Raw genomic sequence first — 18,194 nt, 5'->3', positions numbered from 1 at the left:
CTCAACTCGCGATCCCTGTCATAGTTGATGCGGTTATCATTCAAGCAGTGTAGCGACGCAACGTATTGGCGAATACACATTTATTTTAATGTGTTTAGCGGGCTAGCTGAGATTTCGATTGGTTCAGCTATGTGCGACACACTCTCTCCCCCGGGGATCGGCCCACTTTGCTATGGCACTCGCTCTCCAGCTTCACCGATGCCATAGCGGCATGCTGACGACTTTGGTGACTGTCCGGTATGGCTTGTCGTCGTACCACTGTCCTCATAACGTCGTCATTCGAGCGTCGTCATCGCGTCTTCGTGACACGATCGCTGTGATCCATTCGTTGTGATACCGTCGGGCTCGTTACCATCGTCGTCATTCCAACTACTACATTCGACTCTCAGCAGGCGGCCGTGTTCACGCCATTGTCATCAAATAGTCGTCGACGCGTTGTCGTTTGTGCATCGTCATCACTTCAGCAAAGTCATCTCCATTGTCACCATGCCGCAGTCGTCGGTCCAAAGGCGCAACTCCTTATTCGTCATTCTGTGGTAATCGTGCAGCCGTCGTTCAATAGCGATTGTGCCGCCGCTGTCATGCCGTCGTCGTCATTGCGTCGTCGTCCGTCTGTTGTCACATTGTCGTCGCCACATCATCGTCGTTATACACTCTTCGTCATTCCGTTTCTTCATGTCATCGTCGTCAATGCTTCGGCCTTTATACGATTGTCATTCCATCGTTGTCATTGCGTCGGTGTCTTTCAGTCGTCGCCGTCCATATTCAGTAGCGACCTTGGCAAGCGAGTACCACAGCAAAGTGGGACGATGCTGCAGCATGTCGCATGTAGCAGAAGCAATGGAAGTCTGAAAACCACCAGAATCACATTCAGGATCACCTTTTGTTACTACAGGTGTTAAATATACCTAACTCCAGAAATATCATGTCACCACATAGTTGGAATGCCAATTTCATTACCGTCAACAGCACTCGCGACTAGAGATCTCGCATAATTTTATACTGCCCTCAGTTTTTTCCAAGTTCCAAATGGGCGTACCCAGGCCTATTACGGTTTCAACTCAGGCCCGGGCCCTACCACAGCCCAAAGACCCGAGGCCCGAGCCCGACCTGGGCCCTAGTCAACAATTGCTTACGTGACCCGAGGCCGGGCCCGACCTGAGCCCGTGCAGTGCTCTACGCTAGTCTCCCAGCGCAGCAGTCCACTGTTACAAACATTACACCTCGAACGCAAGCCTGAAAATAAGCGCAAAAATAATCTCATGCACGCCTGCGCTTGAGACACTTGGCGCATTACACACGTGGCTTAGTGCACTTACAAGAAGTTTGTGCGCTCTTCTCCTAGCTGCCAGTGAAGAAAAGTTACAGGACGCGTTCTTCTCTCAAATCTTCTACAGCCAAGCGCCAGGTGTGTTGTAATAGAGCACGTTTTAACTCCAAATAAAAGTACCGCTTTATGTGCAAGAAGCCAGGACAAGGGTTTTTTTTTTTTAGAATATAGTTTATTCTGTCTCTTTCTGCAAAATCCGCCTTGGTTCTTGAGGAACGCTTCCCTCATTGAAATCTGCAGCGCATCTCTTGTTATACGCAAGCTATTGCTTAGAAATATCTCACCATCAATTTGGTCCTGGCAGGATTTCTTTTAGTGCAAGAGCATTATATGCCCCATTACGCGAAAATCCGTCGCATTCGGCAGCGTGACCGAATGATGGTACCAAAAATGGCTGACAGTGCAAATAGTAAAAAAAAAAAAACACGTCAATACATGCTCGGATTTACGTCAAATTTCTCGGGTAGGTTCCTGTAAACAAATTAAATCAGTGACTTCGGAAAGAAGATTTTGGTAAATTTCGGACTGGTTCCGATTGCACCCGGGCCTTCGGGGTGTAAGACGAGCACGCATCCACGACACCATGGCGGCTCCACGGTTCTGATTGGCTAAAGCTGTGCCCACTGCGTACGTCATTGGACACACTCGACGGCGCAGCCAATGGTGAGGAGGCGGCGCTACGTCGTCACTGTATGATTGAGCGCGCTGCCTTCCAATCGAAAACGTCCATCGAAAAGATTTCACTAAAGGGAGTATAATGGTTTCGCCTTCCCACACGTAAGCAGTCTAAAGTGCCTCTGCCGAATCAGTTTGTTGCGCATATTAGACTGTCATTAAAGAAAGAGAACGAAAGTTTGTTGGAGGCTGCAGGCTGACTGCTGCCTCACCAATGTTAACGAACCGTTAAATTTGCTTGTCCATAATCTTCAGCCCCAATATCCCATTTCTAACCTCTCTTTACTGAAAACAGACATGTTAGGTTAAAGCTTCTGCACAGGTGACAAACTGTCTTCTCTGCTTCTGCTTGGAGTTTACATTTTGCGCAAATTCTCGCAAACAGACGGCCAATAAATTTGAACGTAACCACAAAAACAATTGCATTAGCACAGGGTGGATAAGCGGGACGTTGGGAAATGTAGTTATCTCCAACGTCAGCACTTTCGACTGTGGTGGTTGCAGATAAGTGGACTACGGCTAAAATACCTTACATGCCTGAGGAAGCGAAACAAATCGGTGGTGTTGATGGCAAGAAACGCACGTGACCAAGTGATGACGTCACGTTGCCGGCGCTCGACCTCCTGTGGCCCGCACGGCAAAGTCCAATAGTGAACCGTGGCCCGCACCCAACAAAACCAACCTGGCGTACCTAGCGCGTGCGTACTCAGCGCGTACTAAGGTGTACCTAGCACGTGCATCATTGGGCACGTGATGGTGCAGCCGACGGAGAAGAGGTAGTGCCACGTCTTGCATGCATAACATGAGCACGCTGCCTCCAGCGCGTCACTTGCTCTTCGGAGTTCATCGGAGCTACTGCGATGCGCTCACGACGTCAAATGATGAGTGCATAAGAACCACGGATCTGTGGCCAACGCATGTGCAAACAGTCACACTGAATCAGCAGAAACAAGTTTAACGCATGTAAGAAACGTCAACAGAAAACATTGCACCAGAGGAACTACAACACTTTCGCATTTCCACACGCACGCAGCCTAAAGTGTCTCTGCAGAGTTTCTTTTACATCCGAGCGACATTTCCGCGACTTTGGTGTTGCCGATTTTGCCTGCTTCACGTAGCAGATTTTTATGGGTTTGTTTTGGATAGACTTATATAGAAGGATACAAACTTGATTTTATTCTGGAACTCTCTCTCTTTTTCTCTCTCTCGCTCTCTGCTTCAGAGAAGTTTTGAACAGGTAATTTCCTGACATCCTTTTCTATCAGAAAACTTGCAACGCAAGGTTCGCGCACGACAGGCGAATCGATTTAGTGATAAAAAATTTATTTTTGTGAACGCGTGACACAGAGTGCATTAAACTGCAAAATGAGGCAAAATTCGCTAAACATTATGGAAAATTCATTGACGTGATCAGGACTGGTACCCCTACTATCGCGCGAATTGGGAAAAAAAAAAAAAGAAATTCGCAAGTCTTTTCAGATACCTGCCGCGTCAAAACACTTTATTTTTCTGCGTTCCTGCACTACTGGCCATGACTGACCTGTCGCGTAACGTGAGTCTTCCGATCTTCGAAATCGTCAGGTTTCACGCAAGAGCTGCGGACTGACTTGCTCCCGGACGTCCGCTTTCGGCTGCTCGACAAAAAGAATGGAGACCTAATCAACCTCAACGACAGCGACGTGGTTGGCTGCGGACCCTTTACCATTGAGAACCTCACGGCGCCTGCGGCTTTTGTCGCAGATTTTCCTTTTTTTTTTCTCACCCGATGCCACAGCTGGTAGAAGTTTCCAGAGATCAGGCTTGGTTCGGGGCCAGGAATCCCTCGATCCTTGAATATGTTGAATCTGTTTCGCCGCCACCTGCGAGCACGCAAAGACAGGCTCGGTTAACAGTCAAGCTTCATCAGAGGCGGGAGGAAGTTGCGGCCTCGTAAATTGCTTCGTATCCAAGGGCCCGATAACGTAGAACTATTCCAATGTGTTTCTCTTCCAATCTCCTTACGTCAACTTTATGTAACCGCCGACGCAAGCTTACGGCAGTGACCCGCAGCGTTGCCTGAACAGCCAAATCAAACGTTCTCCTCGTTTACGGTAGGTCCCTTTTGTTTACTTTCAAAACGAATAACGTTGCCTACATTGAGCGGTTTTTCTTATCTAATTGGCTGACAAGAGGCGAGGAGCACGCTAAAGTGGAGAGAGTTTCGATGGGGCCAAGCCAGCGCACTGAAAATCGATAACTGGATGAAAAGGGTGGTGCCGGCGTCTGAAATTTGTCGGCTTTGCGTTATTTAGCTTACGGTGGCTTGTCTTAAATCACGGCGGTGTGCAACGGAAGGTCGTATACGTGCCAAAAGTGCGGAAAAACGTTGCACGACCGCGCAAGAAGTTTTGTTATACGTAAATAAAGCCATGTTCTCCGGCATGTGCAAGTAGCCAGTGCCTGAGCAATCGGCTGCAGCCTTCTTTTATTCCTTTCGGAACGGGTCAGCCTGCCGCTATTCAGAGAAAAGTTCAATTTTTTACGGCATATTAATGCATCCCTAACGCGTATACATCACTTTGGCGCAATGAGATATCGCTGTTTTGTGACGTTGAGTGACAGACAGGTGAGGTGGGTGCGGCCTGAAACCTTTCGAACAAGAGCAGAGGGTTAATGGCGAAAAGGTGTCGAATCAGAAATAAATATTTTTCTTGTTCGGTCGAATCATGCATAATCAGTGTGTACACGTCAGGCCATACTGGGAGCTATCGTGGTTTTGTGATTTTTGACCAACCGCGGGGGGCTGATTGCAGAATTGGAATAGAAACGTTTGGAATAGCTTTACGTTATAGCGCCCCAAGTTGTGAATGTGCCGTGTGTATGTGTCGTGAAAGCCTCGCCCCAATTGAAAAAAAAAGCGTAAGCACAAAAGCACGGTAGTGAAATATTTTTGTTGTTCTAATGTTTGGAACGTGGAAATAAACAAAGGTTATGGTGCTTAGCGCACCTAAGAACCCCAATATCTGCGAGAGACGGTGTAATAAGTGACCTTGGATTAAGTTCGATCTCTTGGAGATATTTACCACGCTCACGAAGCTCTTTATGCAATATCACATTTCTTTTTGTTCGGGATACCGATCAATAGGAACGAGGCCACCAAGGTTTGCAATCGAACTCAAGACCAGAGCTCCATACTTGCAAAATTGCAATATATTTTGTTGCAGGATCACTCCGTCGTGTAAGACATCAAGAAAGCACTCGTTTTACACCGAGCATTTCTTGGTGGCCACGAATAAGCTATTAGAAAGAAAATGCAGATCCAACCCCTAAGTTTGGAATCTCTGCAGACCGAAGGTATATCGTGAAAGGGGTTAAAGAAACGCTAAATAAATAAATTTGCCCATTTCGTTCTTGAGTCTTTGGCGTAAAAGAAACTAGCACGTGCTTGTGCTTTCATGCAAAACGTAATATGACAAATCCTATATTGGCTTGTACTTGTTTTCTTCCTATTTATTTTAAGTGTAACAATCGCTTCTCGGCCGGTCCTCCGTGGTGGGCATGTGCCAGTGTAGCGCCCGCTTTTTGCCTAACGCCAGTTGTGGGTACGCGTCTGCAGTGTGGAATCATCATCATCAGCCAACACGTGGTGGCCATCAGAAAGAGCTAATTGGAGCTGGCACGTATGCGTGCTGTGAAACATTCTTTTATAAACTTCATAATAAAACCTTACCGGTAAACACGTGGCCGCAGTAAAAAAAAGGTATATTTTTGTCTTGTGTGAACTGTGATCGTTGTGGTGTGCCAGAGACCATTGAGCATTGTTTCATTAGTTGCGAAGATGCAATGCCATTTAGGCATGAGCTCTTGCGGACGCTATAAAGAAAGACCTCGAAATCAACGCTCATACTGTGCGAAACCTGCTGCCTACATACAGTAATAACGCACCTTCTTATGTATGTATTTTTTTTTTCTCATAAGAATGCACAGCTTATGGAAAGCAGGGATGATGGACCGCAGTACCAAACGGATCTTACCTTGAAGACCAAATTTCAGTCAGACGGCTGCGCACCTAAGGTACGTTTGCGCGCAATGCGATACTCAACCGGACTGGTACCCCATTTTGATCAGGTGCTTACCCTTACCACCCTTCTAAAGGGAAACCTACATTTCCACCTAAAGCATGAACAGTGCTTGTGATTGTGCCCTTCTGTGCCTGTGACTGTCATTGTGTCCACAACTCAGTAGCCATGCACATTTGGTGAACATTTTATTGTGTCACACATCACTGTAATATCAAGATTAAAAAAAAAAAACCGATTGTGGGCCCTGGTGGTTCGAGCATTGGGTTGCTGCACTGGGAAGCCGAGGCTCAAATTCCACCGCCGAACGCGTCTACTATTTTTCCAGAGTCAGGGGTAACTTACTCGGTGAGAACCTGAATGGCGACTGACCGGCCGACCCGGGTAAACTATGGGATGGTACACGCGAAGTAAGCTTCGCTGTAAGGCAATCCTCATCTTAAACGTACCTTTTTTTTTTTTTAATATAGTAGGTAATACGTACAAAAACATTGGACTGTCGCATGTATCAGGAAAAAAAGAAACAACTCGGAGGTGGTGTTTTCCTTTCTATCTTCCTGTCTTTCTCTTTTTGTTTCAGCGTTGCATGGCGAAGTAAGCGAAATAAAGCAGGCTTCGTGAGAAGACACGCAAGAATCGAGGTCTATTGCGCAAGGATCGCGAGAGTTGTTGGTGCTCGTCGCGTTGTCATTATTCCTCACAAACATCACCGCCTGCTGCTGGGTCTTTCGAAAGAGTCCATCCATTATACGACCACCGCGGTCAGTTGCAGAAGCTGTGGTACGAGACGTCGGGAAGACGTTGCGATTGAAAGATGGCTTCGCGCCAATAAAAAATTTGCACTTGGTGTACATTTACTTCTGGCGACAACATTGAGAGATGGCGCATGGTTTCGTCGGCATTGAAGTCACTTAGAAGCCGTTTGCATGTGCTAACAAACCTTCGGATTGTCGCAGCTTGTCAGTGTCGTATTGTCCGTCCATACGGCGCCTCCGCTCCGGGTGAGGCTCAAGGCCACGCGGTACTTCGAAGCTCAAACACTGGGCTATCCTCTAGAGTCGTTGCTGTCACCTCTAAGACAATGCCAGGCAATATCCGTAACTTTGTAACTCTTACACCCGTATTCTCAAACATTCCTCGACTCGGAGCTCTTTCTCCACTCCACCGAGTTGAGCAACCCGCCGTGGTTCCTCAGTGGCTATCGTGTTGCGCTGCTGAGCACGAGGTCGCGAGATCGAATCCAGGCCACGGCGCCCGCATTTCGATGGGGGTGAAGTGCGAAAACACCCATGTACTTAGATTTAGGTCCTCGTTAAAGAACCCCTGGTGGTTGAAATTTCTGGAGTCCCCCACTACGGCGTGCCTCATAATCAGAAAGTGGTTTTGGCACGTAAAACCCCATAATTTAATTTTTGATTAACCGAGTTGAGCACAGCGCCATGCCTTGACTGTTTAAGACTCTACACTTCTCAAGAATTTGCGTGAACGATCGTACAGCGCAGTTATCAATTCTGTCGATGGATAGCGCTGCTTTACATTTCTTTAAGACGAGATGGAGTGTTCAGTTGGGAACGTCCTAGAAGACCGGGGTTAATCTCGTTCTGCTTTGTTTCTGGCGATAAATTTAAGCTGTTTTGCAGTGCATTGCGCTGTCTTAACTGAAATGGCATTCCACGTCAAATCGCAAAACATAAATAACCGTGTTCTGTACATTTAAACTTGCACCTTGTTAAATTTATTGAAACAATAAATATCCGCAACTAAGTCCGCAATGACTTAACCACTGGCATTCGGAAGTGTTTCACATACCTGTAGCCATTATGTAGCACATTCTGCCACAAAAGCGTGTTGGAAATCTTCCCGCATTCTTAGTAATGATTCCAGAGTACCAGGTGCTAGTTACAAGCATGTGGAACACTGTTCCTAACAACGGTGGCTACTCCACTGAGATGTACAGTGCCACATATTTAACCGCTACGCGAATTTAACGATAGAGCTTTCAAGTTTCTTGAACGCCGTTTCATTTGTATAAACTGGGAATGTCAGCAAACATCTTACAGCGAAGCTGTCTATGGCTAGGAGCCCGCGATTTCCTCGTCGCGTAACCTCTACTGAAAAGAACGCTTGGACGGTCCCGGTGGCTGTACAGGGCGGAGCAATGCTTCATATCCCCGTGAGGCAGTGGCTATACACGCGCTCAGCAAGCGGAAGCGCGCAGTGCATACATTCTTTGGAATCACGCATACAACATACAGAACGGCACGCGTTTCGACAAATAAGAAGTTTGGAACGAGCATCCGAACCACGTAATTGCTGACAATTAAGGCGCTCCTTATAACAATTCGAGAGACGCAGCGCTCCCCAGCATGCGTTTCTCGGTAAAGATTACTATTGCGCCAGCTGCCACCGCGACGGAGATTATCTTTCCGTCGACATTTTCACACGCGGGAATGCTTTCTTTTTGTACCTACGTGCACGCATCAAGAAAATATTCATAACAAAGCTACCTTAGTAACGACTACTGAGTGACCACCATCACGGAGGCCCTTACTAGAACGCTAGAAATATTAGTGGTATCCATCTCGGGGGCTTTTCCGAGTACCTGCTGCAACGTCCTCGGAGCTGGAACTCTTGCGTCCTCGTAATTAGTTTTAATGCGAACAAAATTCCTGGCGTTGTCAGAACAGTTTTACCACATGAAATGTTTTCGCGAGGTGTCCTGAACTGACTGGAGTAACCGGCGCTCCGGCAAGGCTACGCGCTGATATACGACTTTCGACTAAAGCGTCCGTACACAGGAATCGTTTCTCTTGTTGGTCGGCTGAAATAACAGTATCAAGGAACATTCCGCTGGTCGTTTTTCCTGGTTGGCGGCTTGCATCACATTCGGCTGGTTCTTTCAGTACGCCCCACTTCAGTTCAGAGCCCTCGGAAGCGCTCTCATTTTCGACCTGGGAGCGCGACCGAGATCTGGCGGAGTTACCGTTTCGTGGTTCATGTAGCTTCCGTTGCTCCCTTGGCGCATGGAGGAAGGAAAGCGTATCGAAGGCCCCGGCCTTCCCGGATGAGTTAGTTTGTCGGAAGTCACAGTGTGTATTTCTTGTTCGCAAATGAGCGCTGGGTCTGGTATTCCCAACATCTTCCTTTCCATAGAAACCGCGCTCGTGAAGTTCTCGGTGCCGCTCTCGGTCTCCAAAAATAGAGATCAGATTTTCAGTGCGGGTCTTTGTTGGAGCCCGTTCCGTTCGCGAGACAAGCTGTGTTTGGAGTGTGGTGAGTGAGCTCTAAGGTCATGTTCTGGGCCGATGAGAGTGAGGCGTCAGCAAGCAACGGGTAATCACGGCGCGGGACTACGCCGTCTTCTTCGTTGTGCCAAGGAAACACCCAGAAGCGTGCCTGCTTCACCAAGCATTCCGCGTAAATTTCGTAGGTTTTGTTCCGACGAGCGTCAGCAGCGCAAACTTCCGGTGGCTCGTAGCAATGCAAGTCTAAAGCGCGTGCCGTCTGCTCCGACGACCTGATTGGAGGCGCAAAGGCAGACGGCGCGTCAAGGTGGCTGTACTTTCAGCATCAGAAGAGTCATATCATGACCGCTAGATAAAAAAAAGGGCTTTGTTCATATTTGGCTTCTTTCCTCCATGGCATGACGTCTGCTCCAGAAGTGCGTCGGCACCGGTGTGGTGCGCCTTGCTATTTTGGAACAGAACGCGCCCAGTCCTGTTTCTTCTCGTATACTGCTCTGGCGTGTGGCCGCACGTTAGTCTTGGTCCCGCTTCTGTGGCTCCGGTCCCGAGCGGCATCGTCGACGTAAGGACCAGCCGACCGTACACCGTTAATTTCAGCACACACGAACGATTTGCGTCCAAGACAAAACTGTCAACCTTGGCATTGTGCGAGCTTCTCCTCGAGTGCGGTCCCGCTCAGCTAGGGTTGCCTCTCACGTTTGCTCGCGGAACACTCTAGAGACGCACATTGCGCTCCCTCCGGTATGCACGAAGAAAACAAAATTGGAGAGGCCATGGCGCCGCGCAGCCGGCCTTGGCACGCGAACACTCCGGGAGGCCAGTCCCTTTGCCCAACACATGACCTCGTGCGTCGAGATCGCGGAGCAAGAATCGAGACATGTCGACACGGCGGAACCTTTTCGTTCCTCCATGTGGATGCATTGGTATCGGAAAAAAAAATCTGCCAGGAGTACTAAAACCTATCGCGCGCTCTGACGTAATCTCCCTGTTTCGCCACATGTTGGGGCAACAATCTTGGCTTCAATCACGTTGCGCGATGCTCCCGCCACACCTTTAACGCGATTGCGTTTAGTCCCACGTGTCGGAGAAAATCCGACGTTGGCGTTGACGTCGGTGGTGTTCTCCGTTACAGAACAGTCATCCCGAACCACGCAGGCTCTAATTGAATGAATGAATGAATGAATGAATGAATGAATGAATGAATGAATGAATGAACTAAGTGAATTTCTCAAAGTAAAATGCATCAGAGAATTCGTCAAGTACGAGTTGCACACAACCTACATGATAGCGTTGAATTGTAATTTGAATATACGAGAAAACATAATTCTGTTACGGGGACAGGCAAACAGAAACCCAGTTCTTCAGCTGCCGTGTCAGGTGTGTCTTAGTGGCCGCAGACGCTAGGTGTGCATACTAGGGGCACCTAGTGAGTGGGTTATTGTTCTGAACTTAAGTTGGCTACAGACATGTTCTGATGAACGCTATCCTGTTCCGCTTAAGCTTAAGCGTCCTCAAAGTTCTTTTCTTTTCCTTCGTCCAATGACCTAGGCACCTGCAGATTTCTAGAGACGCACGTTGAGGCGAGTTTGACGTTGAGAACACGTCATTGTCCGGCACTGCTTCCCACCAAAAGGTCCGACCACTTCGCCGCGCATCAAGATGCCCCGTCCCAAGAATGCGCGTATAGCCAGCGTCTCCTGGATAACAGGCCAGTGCACTCTGCTTTATTCCATCATGCTACGCGAACCAATATTTCTACCGCCAAGCCCGGCGTGTCGAACGGAGAGACGTCAAAATCACCGCGGCTTACCCGGGAGCGTCCAAATTACATTCTACGGCGGTCTAGAAAGGTAGCATGACGTCACGGATTTAAGTGCACGGGCCTTGTGCCGTCTAGGAGGCCTTGGTATAGCCCCGAGTATGGCATAATAGCGTGGCCCAAACGAAGACCAGCACAAGCGGCAACGCACAGGGGCCGTCCGCCGGTGCTATGGGGAGAAGCGAGGGGAAATCCGCGCCGCTCGGTTTGAGTAAAAACGAGTTGACGAACTTGCCAGCCGAGCTGCCGAAACGGGAGGTGATTTTTACAGCACGTGGCCACCTGGGGTCCGCTCTGCGCATGGTCCGTCTTGTCATGAATTTGAGTATAACCTCCGAATGAATATTAAACAATAATTCAAGGCGTCATTAAGACATTAATCAAAAAGAAAGTGCCGTTATTCATTGTTCGGCGGACTATACTAAAATGGCATCTACCTATAATCATTCGAACGCGCTTCGCGTCGTTCCACTTGACAGGTGAGCTCTGTGTCAGGCTTTGTAGCGAATCGTAGCGAAAGAAATAACACGTACTGTAGAAGTCAAAGGGGATAATGATATGCAGCTTTGCAGCAGCGCAGCTTCCGTTGCCGGTGTGGTGGCCTCGGCGGCGGCCAAATGATAGCGACGGCCGAGCGGGTGGTGCGTACTGCAAAGATAACGCTCACGCCAAAACGGACCAGGAGAGGACTGCCAATTTGGAGTAGTAAAAGCGATGCATTGACGAACAACGCTAGGCTGCAAAAAATGGTAGCAAGTCGGAGCGCACTTCTCCCGAGTAGCCGCGCACCCATAAGCTGGAGCCGACAGTTAGCATACTTCGAGGACCATTTCCCCCCGGACCCGGTCGATAACTCTTGCAGCGTTCACGATCGTCCTCGGTTTGTCTCGGACGTTGCACCTGTCCAAGAACGTATAAAGTGTACAAAGTGTATAAAAAAGCGCGCGGAGAACGATAAACACACGTTCAGTGTGCATGAAATCATTTTCATCTCAAGCGAGGGCTATTCGCATTACCTCGACAACTACCGTAGATGAGTCCTGCCCCAATCTTTTCCGTTGAAGTTGCTGAGGAATGTTTGAAGAAAACTTAAAAACAAAGTGAATTGGATGGCTTGTCATCCCTAAGCTACACAGCGAACTATGGTAGATGCCGTATTGTAGGTGAATGCAGATTGGCTTGGACCACTTGTTTTTTTTTTTTTTCACGTGCGCCTAATTCTAAGTAAACGAGTGTTTATGTATTCAGGCGGCTTCGAAGCGAAATGGCGCTGCCTCGGCATTATCATTATAAAGCACGATCTTATGCCAAATCGCAGAACGCCCTTGAGCTACAAGGACAGGTGAAGAAACACTTGAACAGCTGGGTGATATTACTGCCAGGAAAGTTTTTTTTTTTTTGGTCTTCACGGGGGCACAGAAACTGTGAGCAGAAACATACTGGCATGGTAAAAAAAAAGTAATTATGCATGTTAACAGTTCAGGAACGTTTCAGTATGCAGCCGGCTCTATCATTTCTATAGGAGTAAGAAAAAGGAAATTTATTAGTAAATGAAGGTCGCGTTTCACTGTGCATTTGAGAAACGTGGAGCTGTGTACCGATGTTACTTCCATACTAATGTTATTTTTTTTTCTTTATTTTCTCAGATTTCAGCGCCACACATGTTCAAAGGGTGTGTTAAGGTAAGGACAGTCCAAATGGAGTCCAGACTATCCTTAATTTTCAACGAAATTTTTATATGAGGAATCAAGAAAGGAATCGACCCTCGTTTTGCGAACCTTAGCACGTATTTCTTAAAAGGCTATTTATCTATTTGTTTATTTATTTATTTATGTATTTATTTATTTATTTATACATACTGCAGCCTCAACGATACTATTGCAGGAGTGAGATGAACGAGAAACATTCAAATATTTACGAATAAGCTTGCGTGAATTGTTTCTATGGTAGTCAACGGATATTGCCCGATAATGAATTCCAGACTTCAATTATTGATGGAAAAAAAACTGTTTTTAAAGGAATCAGTGTAGGCAGAAAAGGTTGAGATATTTAGCGCATGACGAGTCCTCGTAGATGAGGGTTTGCAAAAAGTCAAATAGTTATCTAGAGAGGAGAGCGTAGAGAATTGATTTCACTACATGTGGTAAAGAGCGTTTTAACGACTTGCATATATTGCACATTCGAAGGCCTTTCGCTCTCAAATAACCACATCGACTACCGTCAAAAATGTTTCTGCGCATCTACCTTGGGGTTCGAGTAACTGCTTCTGAGTGACTCTGAGATCAGTGTTATTTTTGGGCCATGTTAGCTAAGCCGATGAAGCTGAAAAATATTTCTGACAACTCTTGAAAAGGTTACTCGCAAACTGAAAAGAGAAGTATGCAACTAAACGACGTATTTATTTCGCCATAAAATCAGTTAAATAACAAAATTGTAAAAATAGCGATAATTGGAACATTTTTGAAGCGTGTTAAAAAATGAACATCGCCGATTTTTGTAAAGACTTTTGTATAACGCCCAGAAATGACTGAGAAGTCTAGTACTGTAAGAAGATAATGCATTATGTTACTTTGGGTGAGAAAATTGAGCCTATATTAGGGCCTACGTACGGTCATACCAACGATGTGTCTCGCTCTAACAATAAAATAGAAATCCTGCTCGTATTGAACTCTGAGCGCATTCTTTTTGTTGTAGTAAAAAAAGAGCGACTAAGATTCTGTCTCTTTTTGCCTCTTTCTAGCCATGAAATGAGTTGAGCTTGAGTTTTCAGGACTCCCACATCCGTATTCCTACCACGGTACGTTGAGGTATAGCAAACCCGCGAGACGGCGTGCGGCAATTATTTAAAGACTAGTCGGGGGAATCCATTACTAGCGATGATATCTAATTACATGTGCTATCTGAAGTGCTCCCCGTTTACATTAACGACGTGCCAGCCTGGTGGTAAAGCACAATGACGCCACTGCCGCGGATGAGGACAGTCGGATGTTCAGATGAGGACAGTCGCGCAACGGGCCCCGAGTATTCCGAATTTCTCACCTGAACTTTATATTAAGCCTAACAATCGTTCCACACCGCGGAACTGCGACTACTTTTCGAACATATTTTTTTTGTTTTTTTTTTCGCAGAAGAAAATCTCAATTGAGACGAGGTGCAAAAACTTCGTCATCCAGTCGCAAAACGTTGCGAGCTTTAAAACCGTGGGTATATGGAGAACACTCTTTTGAACGCTGTGACCTTTTTACTCTAGATCTATGCCACAATTCACGCGTAATTAACGTATACTGCATTTAATGAATCTTCGCCCGGCAATACTTGAGAAAGCTAGAAGCTTAATTTAACGTTTTCTTTCTGTGTTTTTTCAGGCACCTTGGATAAAGGATTCGACATCAATTTTTTTTTGCTCCGTTGGTTGTTAAGTGCTAAACCATTTACAAAATACTGCGTTTTTCCGATTAGTCTTAAACAAGGTTGCGCTCACGCTCTCGCATGCTTGCTGCCTCCAGCAATTACGCAGCAATTACGCAGCAATTACGCAGGAATCGCAGCAATTACGGATTCAGAAGCCTCGAGAACTCAAGGTCATTTCACGCCTTGATGAAGGCCAAAAAATGACGCAACCTGACTCGCTCTTTCTTTTTTTTAGTGCAATAAAAAATGAATGCAGATTACAGTACGAGAGCGATTTTTATTTCGTTATTAGAACAAGACACATCGTTGGCATGATCATAAGTTGGTCTTAAAACAGGCTCAATTCTGGGACTTAAAATATAACATTGCATTATGTTTTTGAAGTATGAAATTTACCCGTCCTGGGTGGGTATTTTTGTATGACTTTCCCCAAAAACCGGCGCAGATCTGTTTGGTATAAACGTCTCTAAAATGTTCAAATTTACGCGTTTTTTGCGATTAAGGCATTTCGAGAATTTTTAACAAGTAAGTACGTGGTGCAGTTGTACACTGCTTTCTATCTTTAATTTGCGTGAGAGCTCATGAAAATTTCTCAGAAATATTTTATATGTGCCTTTGCTCATGTGGCCCAAGAAAGAACCCTGATTTCGGGGTCAGTTCGAGGCAGTTAGTCAAAAACCAAAGTTTGGCAATTTTTCAAAAAGCCTGCCATGTGACTTTCCGTGGGCCAGCAGTGACGAGGGTGTAAATTTGCACAAAATATTTTTGGCGGCGTACAATGCGTTAATTCTAGAGTGACAGGCCTTCGAATTCGCATAATATGCAAGTCGGTGAAACGACGCCTTTTTCCACCTTTAGTGAAGTAAGAATTTCTTTCCAAGAAACGAGCACTCGGTTTCTCAAAGCGAAGACCGATTTCTTTCTGCAGAGACATTTTCCCGCCTTCTACAATAGAAATATCGCTGAAAACCAGAAATAATCGGGAACCCCCTCAATCTGTCATTATGAGAACACGCCCGTGAAGAGAATGGAGAAACAAAAGCTTCGAGCTCAAAAGCAAGTGTGTCGCTAGTAACACCCAATAGTTTATCTATCTATCTATCTATCTATCTATCTATCTATCTATCTATCTATCTATCTATCTATCTATCTATCTATCTATCTATCTATCTATCTATCTATCTATCTATCTATCTATCTATCTATCTATCTATCTATCTATCTATCTATCTATCTATCTATCTATCTATCTATCTATCTATCTATCTATCTATCTATCTATCTATCTATCTATCTATCTATTCACCAATATTGACTTAGTAGCCCTTCTTGGTTTAAAGAGAGAGAGAGAGAGAGGAAAGGGGAAAGTCAGGGAGGTTAACCAAAGAAAAAAGATCCGGTTGGCTACCCTACGCTGGGGAGAGAGGGGTTTAAAATATTTCATTGGCGTTTGTGGGGAATATACTGTACGCGGAACGCCGCAACGTACGTTGTGCAACGATTTCCTTAAACCAGGGGTAGCATCTGAGCTAGTTGCAAAAACTAATTCCCTTTCGAATGTCACTCTGCTGGCAACGTTCCTACACACGGAAGAGCCACGCAACCACTACGTAAACTTTCATTTTAGTTTTACGTGAGTGTAGGGCTCAAGTAGGAGGCTTAAACAGTGTTTAAGAAGAGCATACACCTCTACTCCGCGTTTCTGTAATATGATGTTTGATTAGAGGCGTGCCATCGTACTGATTGTATGCTACTCTGGAGATTCATGCGGGTTGTACCCGGCCTTCCGGTTCATCAGACCCTGCCGAGGTGGCACGACGTTTATGGCATTTGGCCGCCGATCAAGAGGTCGGGGGTTCGAATAAGGTAGCGGCGGCTGCATTGCCACGTGGGTGAAATGCAAAATAAAATAAATAAATAAATAACCGTGTATTGGGATTTTGGTGCAATTTAAACAGCCCTAGCAGGTCGAAATTTGACCGGGGGACCTCCACTATGGCGTCTCTCGTAGCCCACGTAGAAGTTCCTTTGGGATGCTATACCGGTTAAACCCAAATTTGATTTACGCGCCATGGTTGCTTAGTGGCTATGGTGTTGGACTGCTAAGCACGAGGTCGCGGGATCGAATCCCGGCCACCGCGGCCGCATTTCGATGGGGGCGAAGTGCGAAAACCCCCGTGTACTAAGATGTTGGTGCACGTTAAGGAACCCGAGGTGGTCCGAATTTCAGGAGTCCCCCACTACGGCGTGCCTCATAATCAGATCGAGATAGGGGTTTTGGCACGCAAAACCCCCATAATGTAATGTAAATTCGATTTATTCTCTCGTAGTTGTCTACCATCCTGCAGTATTTGGGTATTCAACGGCTCCCCTACTACCGTACTTTAATAAAGCGCCCGGAAGGTACTAATACTATAACAAGAAATGAACCTTCATTGTCACCCGATAATTCCTCCCCCCTCCCCCTCCGAAAGAATGGGCAACGTACTTCCGCATGAGCGCATAATTCGTTACGTTTACCCAGCTTTGTAGCATCGGAAGCTTTGTCGATATGTTTCTGGCAGAGTCGGTGAAGCTAAGCCGGAGCTCCTAATTTCGTAAGGAAATGCCAGTGTTCGCGCCATAATCACCACATCAAGCTGGGGGAAACACGCATCGTAGTGATTCCAATCTAGGCGGATGGTTAATTCTTTTTTTAGAAACAACGGCTCTGAAACTGACGGATCCACTGAGATTCGAGGATTTCGGTGGCAGTCGGCCGAATTAAAAAAAAAAATTCGTGTGGCCGGAACATTTGTATTGGGATGGATTACCAGCGAAGCTGTTTAGGCTGCATACATGGGCTGCATTCATTATAAGATCGTCCAAAAAAAAAAAATGCGGCACCACATTGCGTAGACACAATCGCCGCCGCTATCGCAGCAACTGCCAGGCATCTGCCGCAAACGCCGCGCCGACACCTCCAACGCGCATGACGTTATCGCCACAGAAGCTCAGGCAACATTTACAGGCACCGTGGCCACACTCTTTTTCTCTCGTTATTCGTAAAACGGAATTCAAAACAAAGAAAGCACATGAAGGCCAACTTGCTACACCAAGTGCACATTCTAATATACATATACTGTTTCTCTTACGACGTCGTATTTGTGCGGTTCCACTTGGACCCCAGATGTTAAACTTGTCTTTGGAAATTGGCGGAATGCTGGAGCCTGCTTCACCTGCGTCGCGGGTCTGCCCGGTATGGAACTACCTCCGGTATCGGCCCACTCCTTCGTGCCCACGCGTCGTGATACGGACGTAAGTCGGCCGCGTTAACCTCCATGGGAACGCATGCCCGGTATTGCATTGTCTCCGGGATCGGCGCACACATTCATTTCAGACGCATTCCATTATAAACCGGCTAGAGTCCAGCCTAGATTCGACTTAACACGGCAAGAAGCATTTAAGGCCCTGTGCACAAAAGAAAAAAAAAGTTGCAGTGCCCGAACTTACCTCCATAATGCAGCCACGGCGACGGCCACAATTGCAACGCTTACGAGTGCGCACCAGTCAGCTGTGACAGACGCCATGAGACCGTTCCACGGACCGCCGGGAGCACCGCTTCCCAAGTTGTTGGCACGCCGGCGGAATCACTTTGATAACGTGTGTGCATCGGG

General features: G+C 46.7%; 1 protein-coding gene across 1 annotated transcript in view; it reads right to left on the bottom strand.

Moving 5' to 3' along the window:
• The window catches only part of LOC142590214 (cytochrome P450 3A41-like), a 79,897-nt gene extending 61,703 nt beyond the window's left edge, over positions 1 to 18,194 (bottom strand). Inside the window, exons 1-2 of the mRNA XM_075702134.1 lie at positions 18,031 to 18,194; positions 3,768 to 3,864 (exon numbers count right to left, since the gene is read on the bottom strand). Coding sequence (XP_075558249.1) covers positions 3,768 to 3,864; positions 18,031 to 18,107 — 174 coding nt within the window. The 5' untranslated portion in view covers positions 18,108 to 18,194. The remainder of the gene's footprint in view (positions 1 to 3,767; positions 3,865 to 18,030) is intronic.

This window comes from Dermacentor variabilis, chromosome 8, assembly GCF_050947875.1.
Source record: "Dermacentor variabilis isolate Ectoservices chromosome 8, ASM5094787v1, whole genome shotgun sequence".
NCBI lineage: Eukaryota > Metazoa > Arthropoda > Arachnida > Ixodida > Ixodidae > Dermacentor > Dermacentor variabilis.
This window is presented reverse-complemented; position numbering and strand designations above follow the sequence as displayed.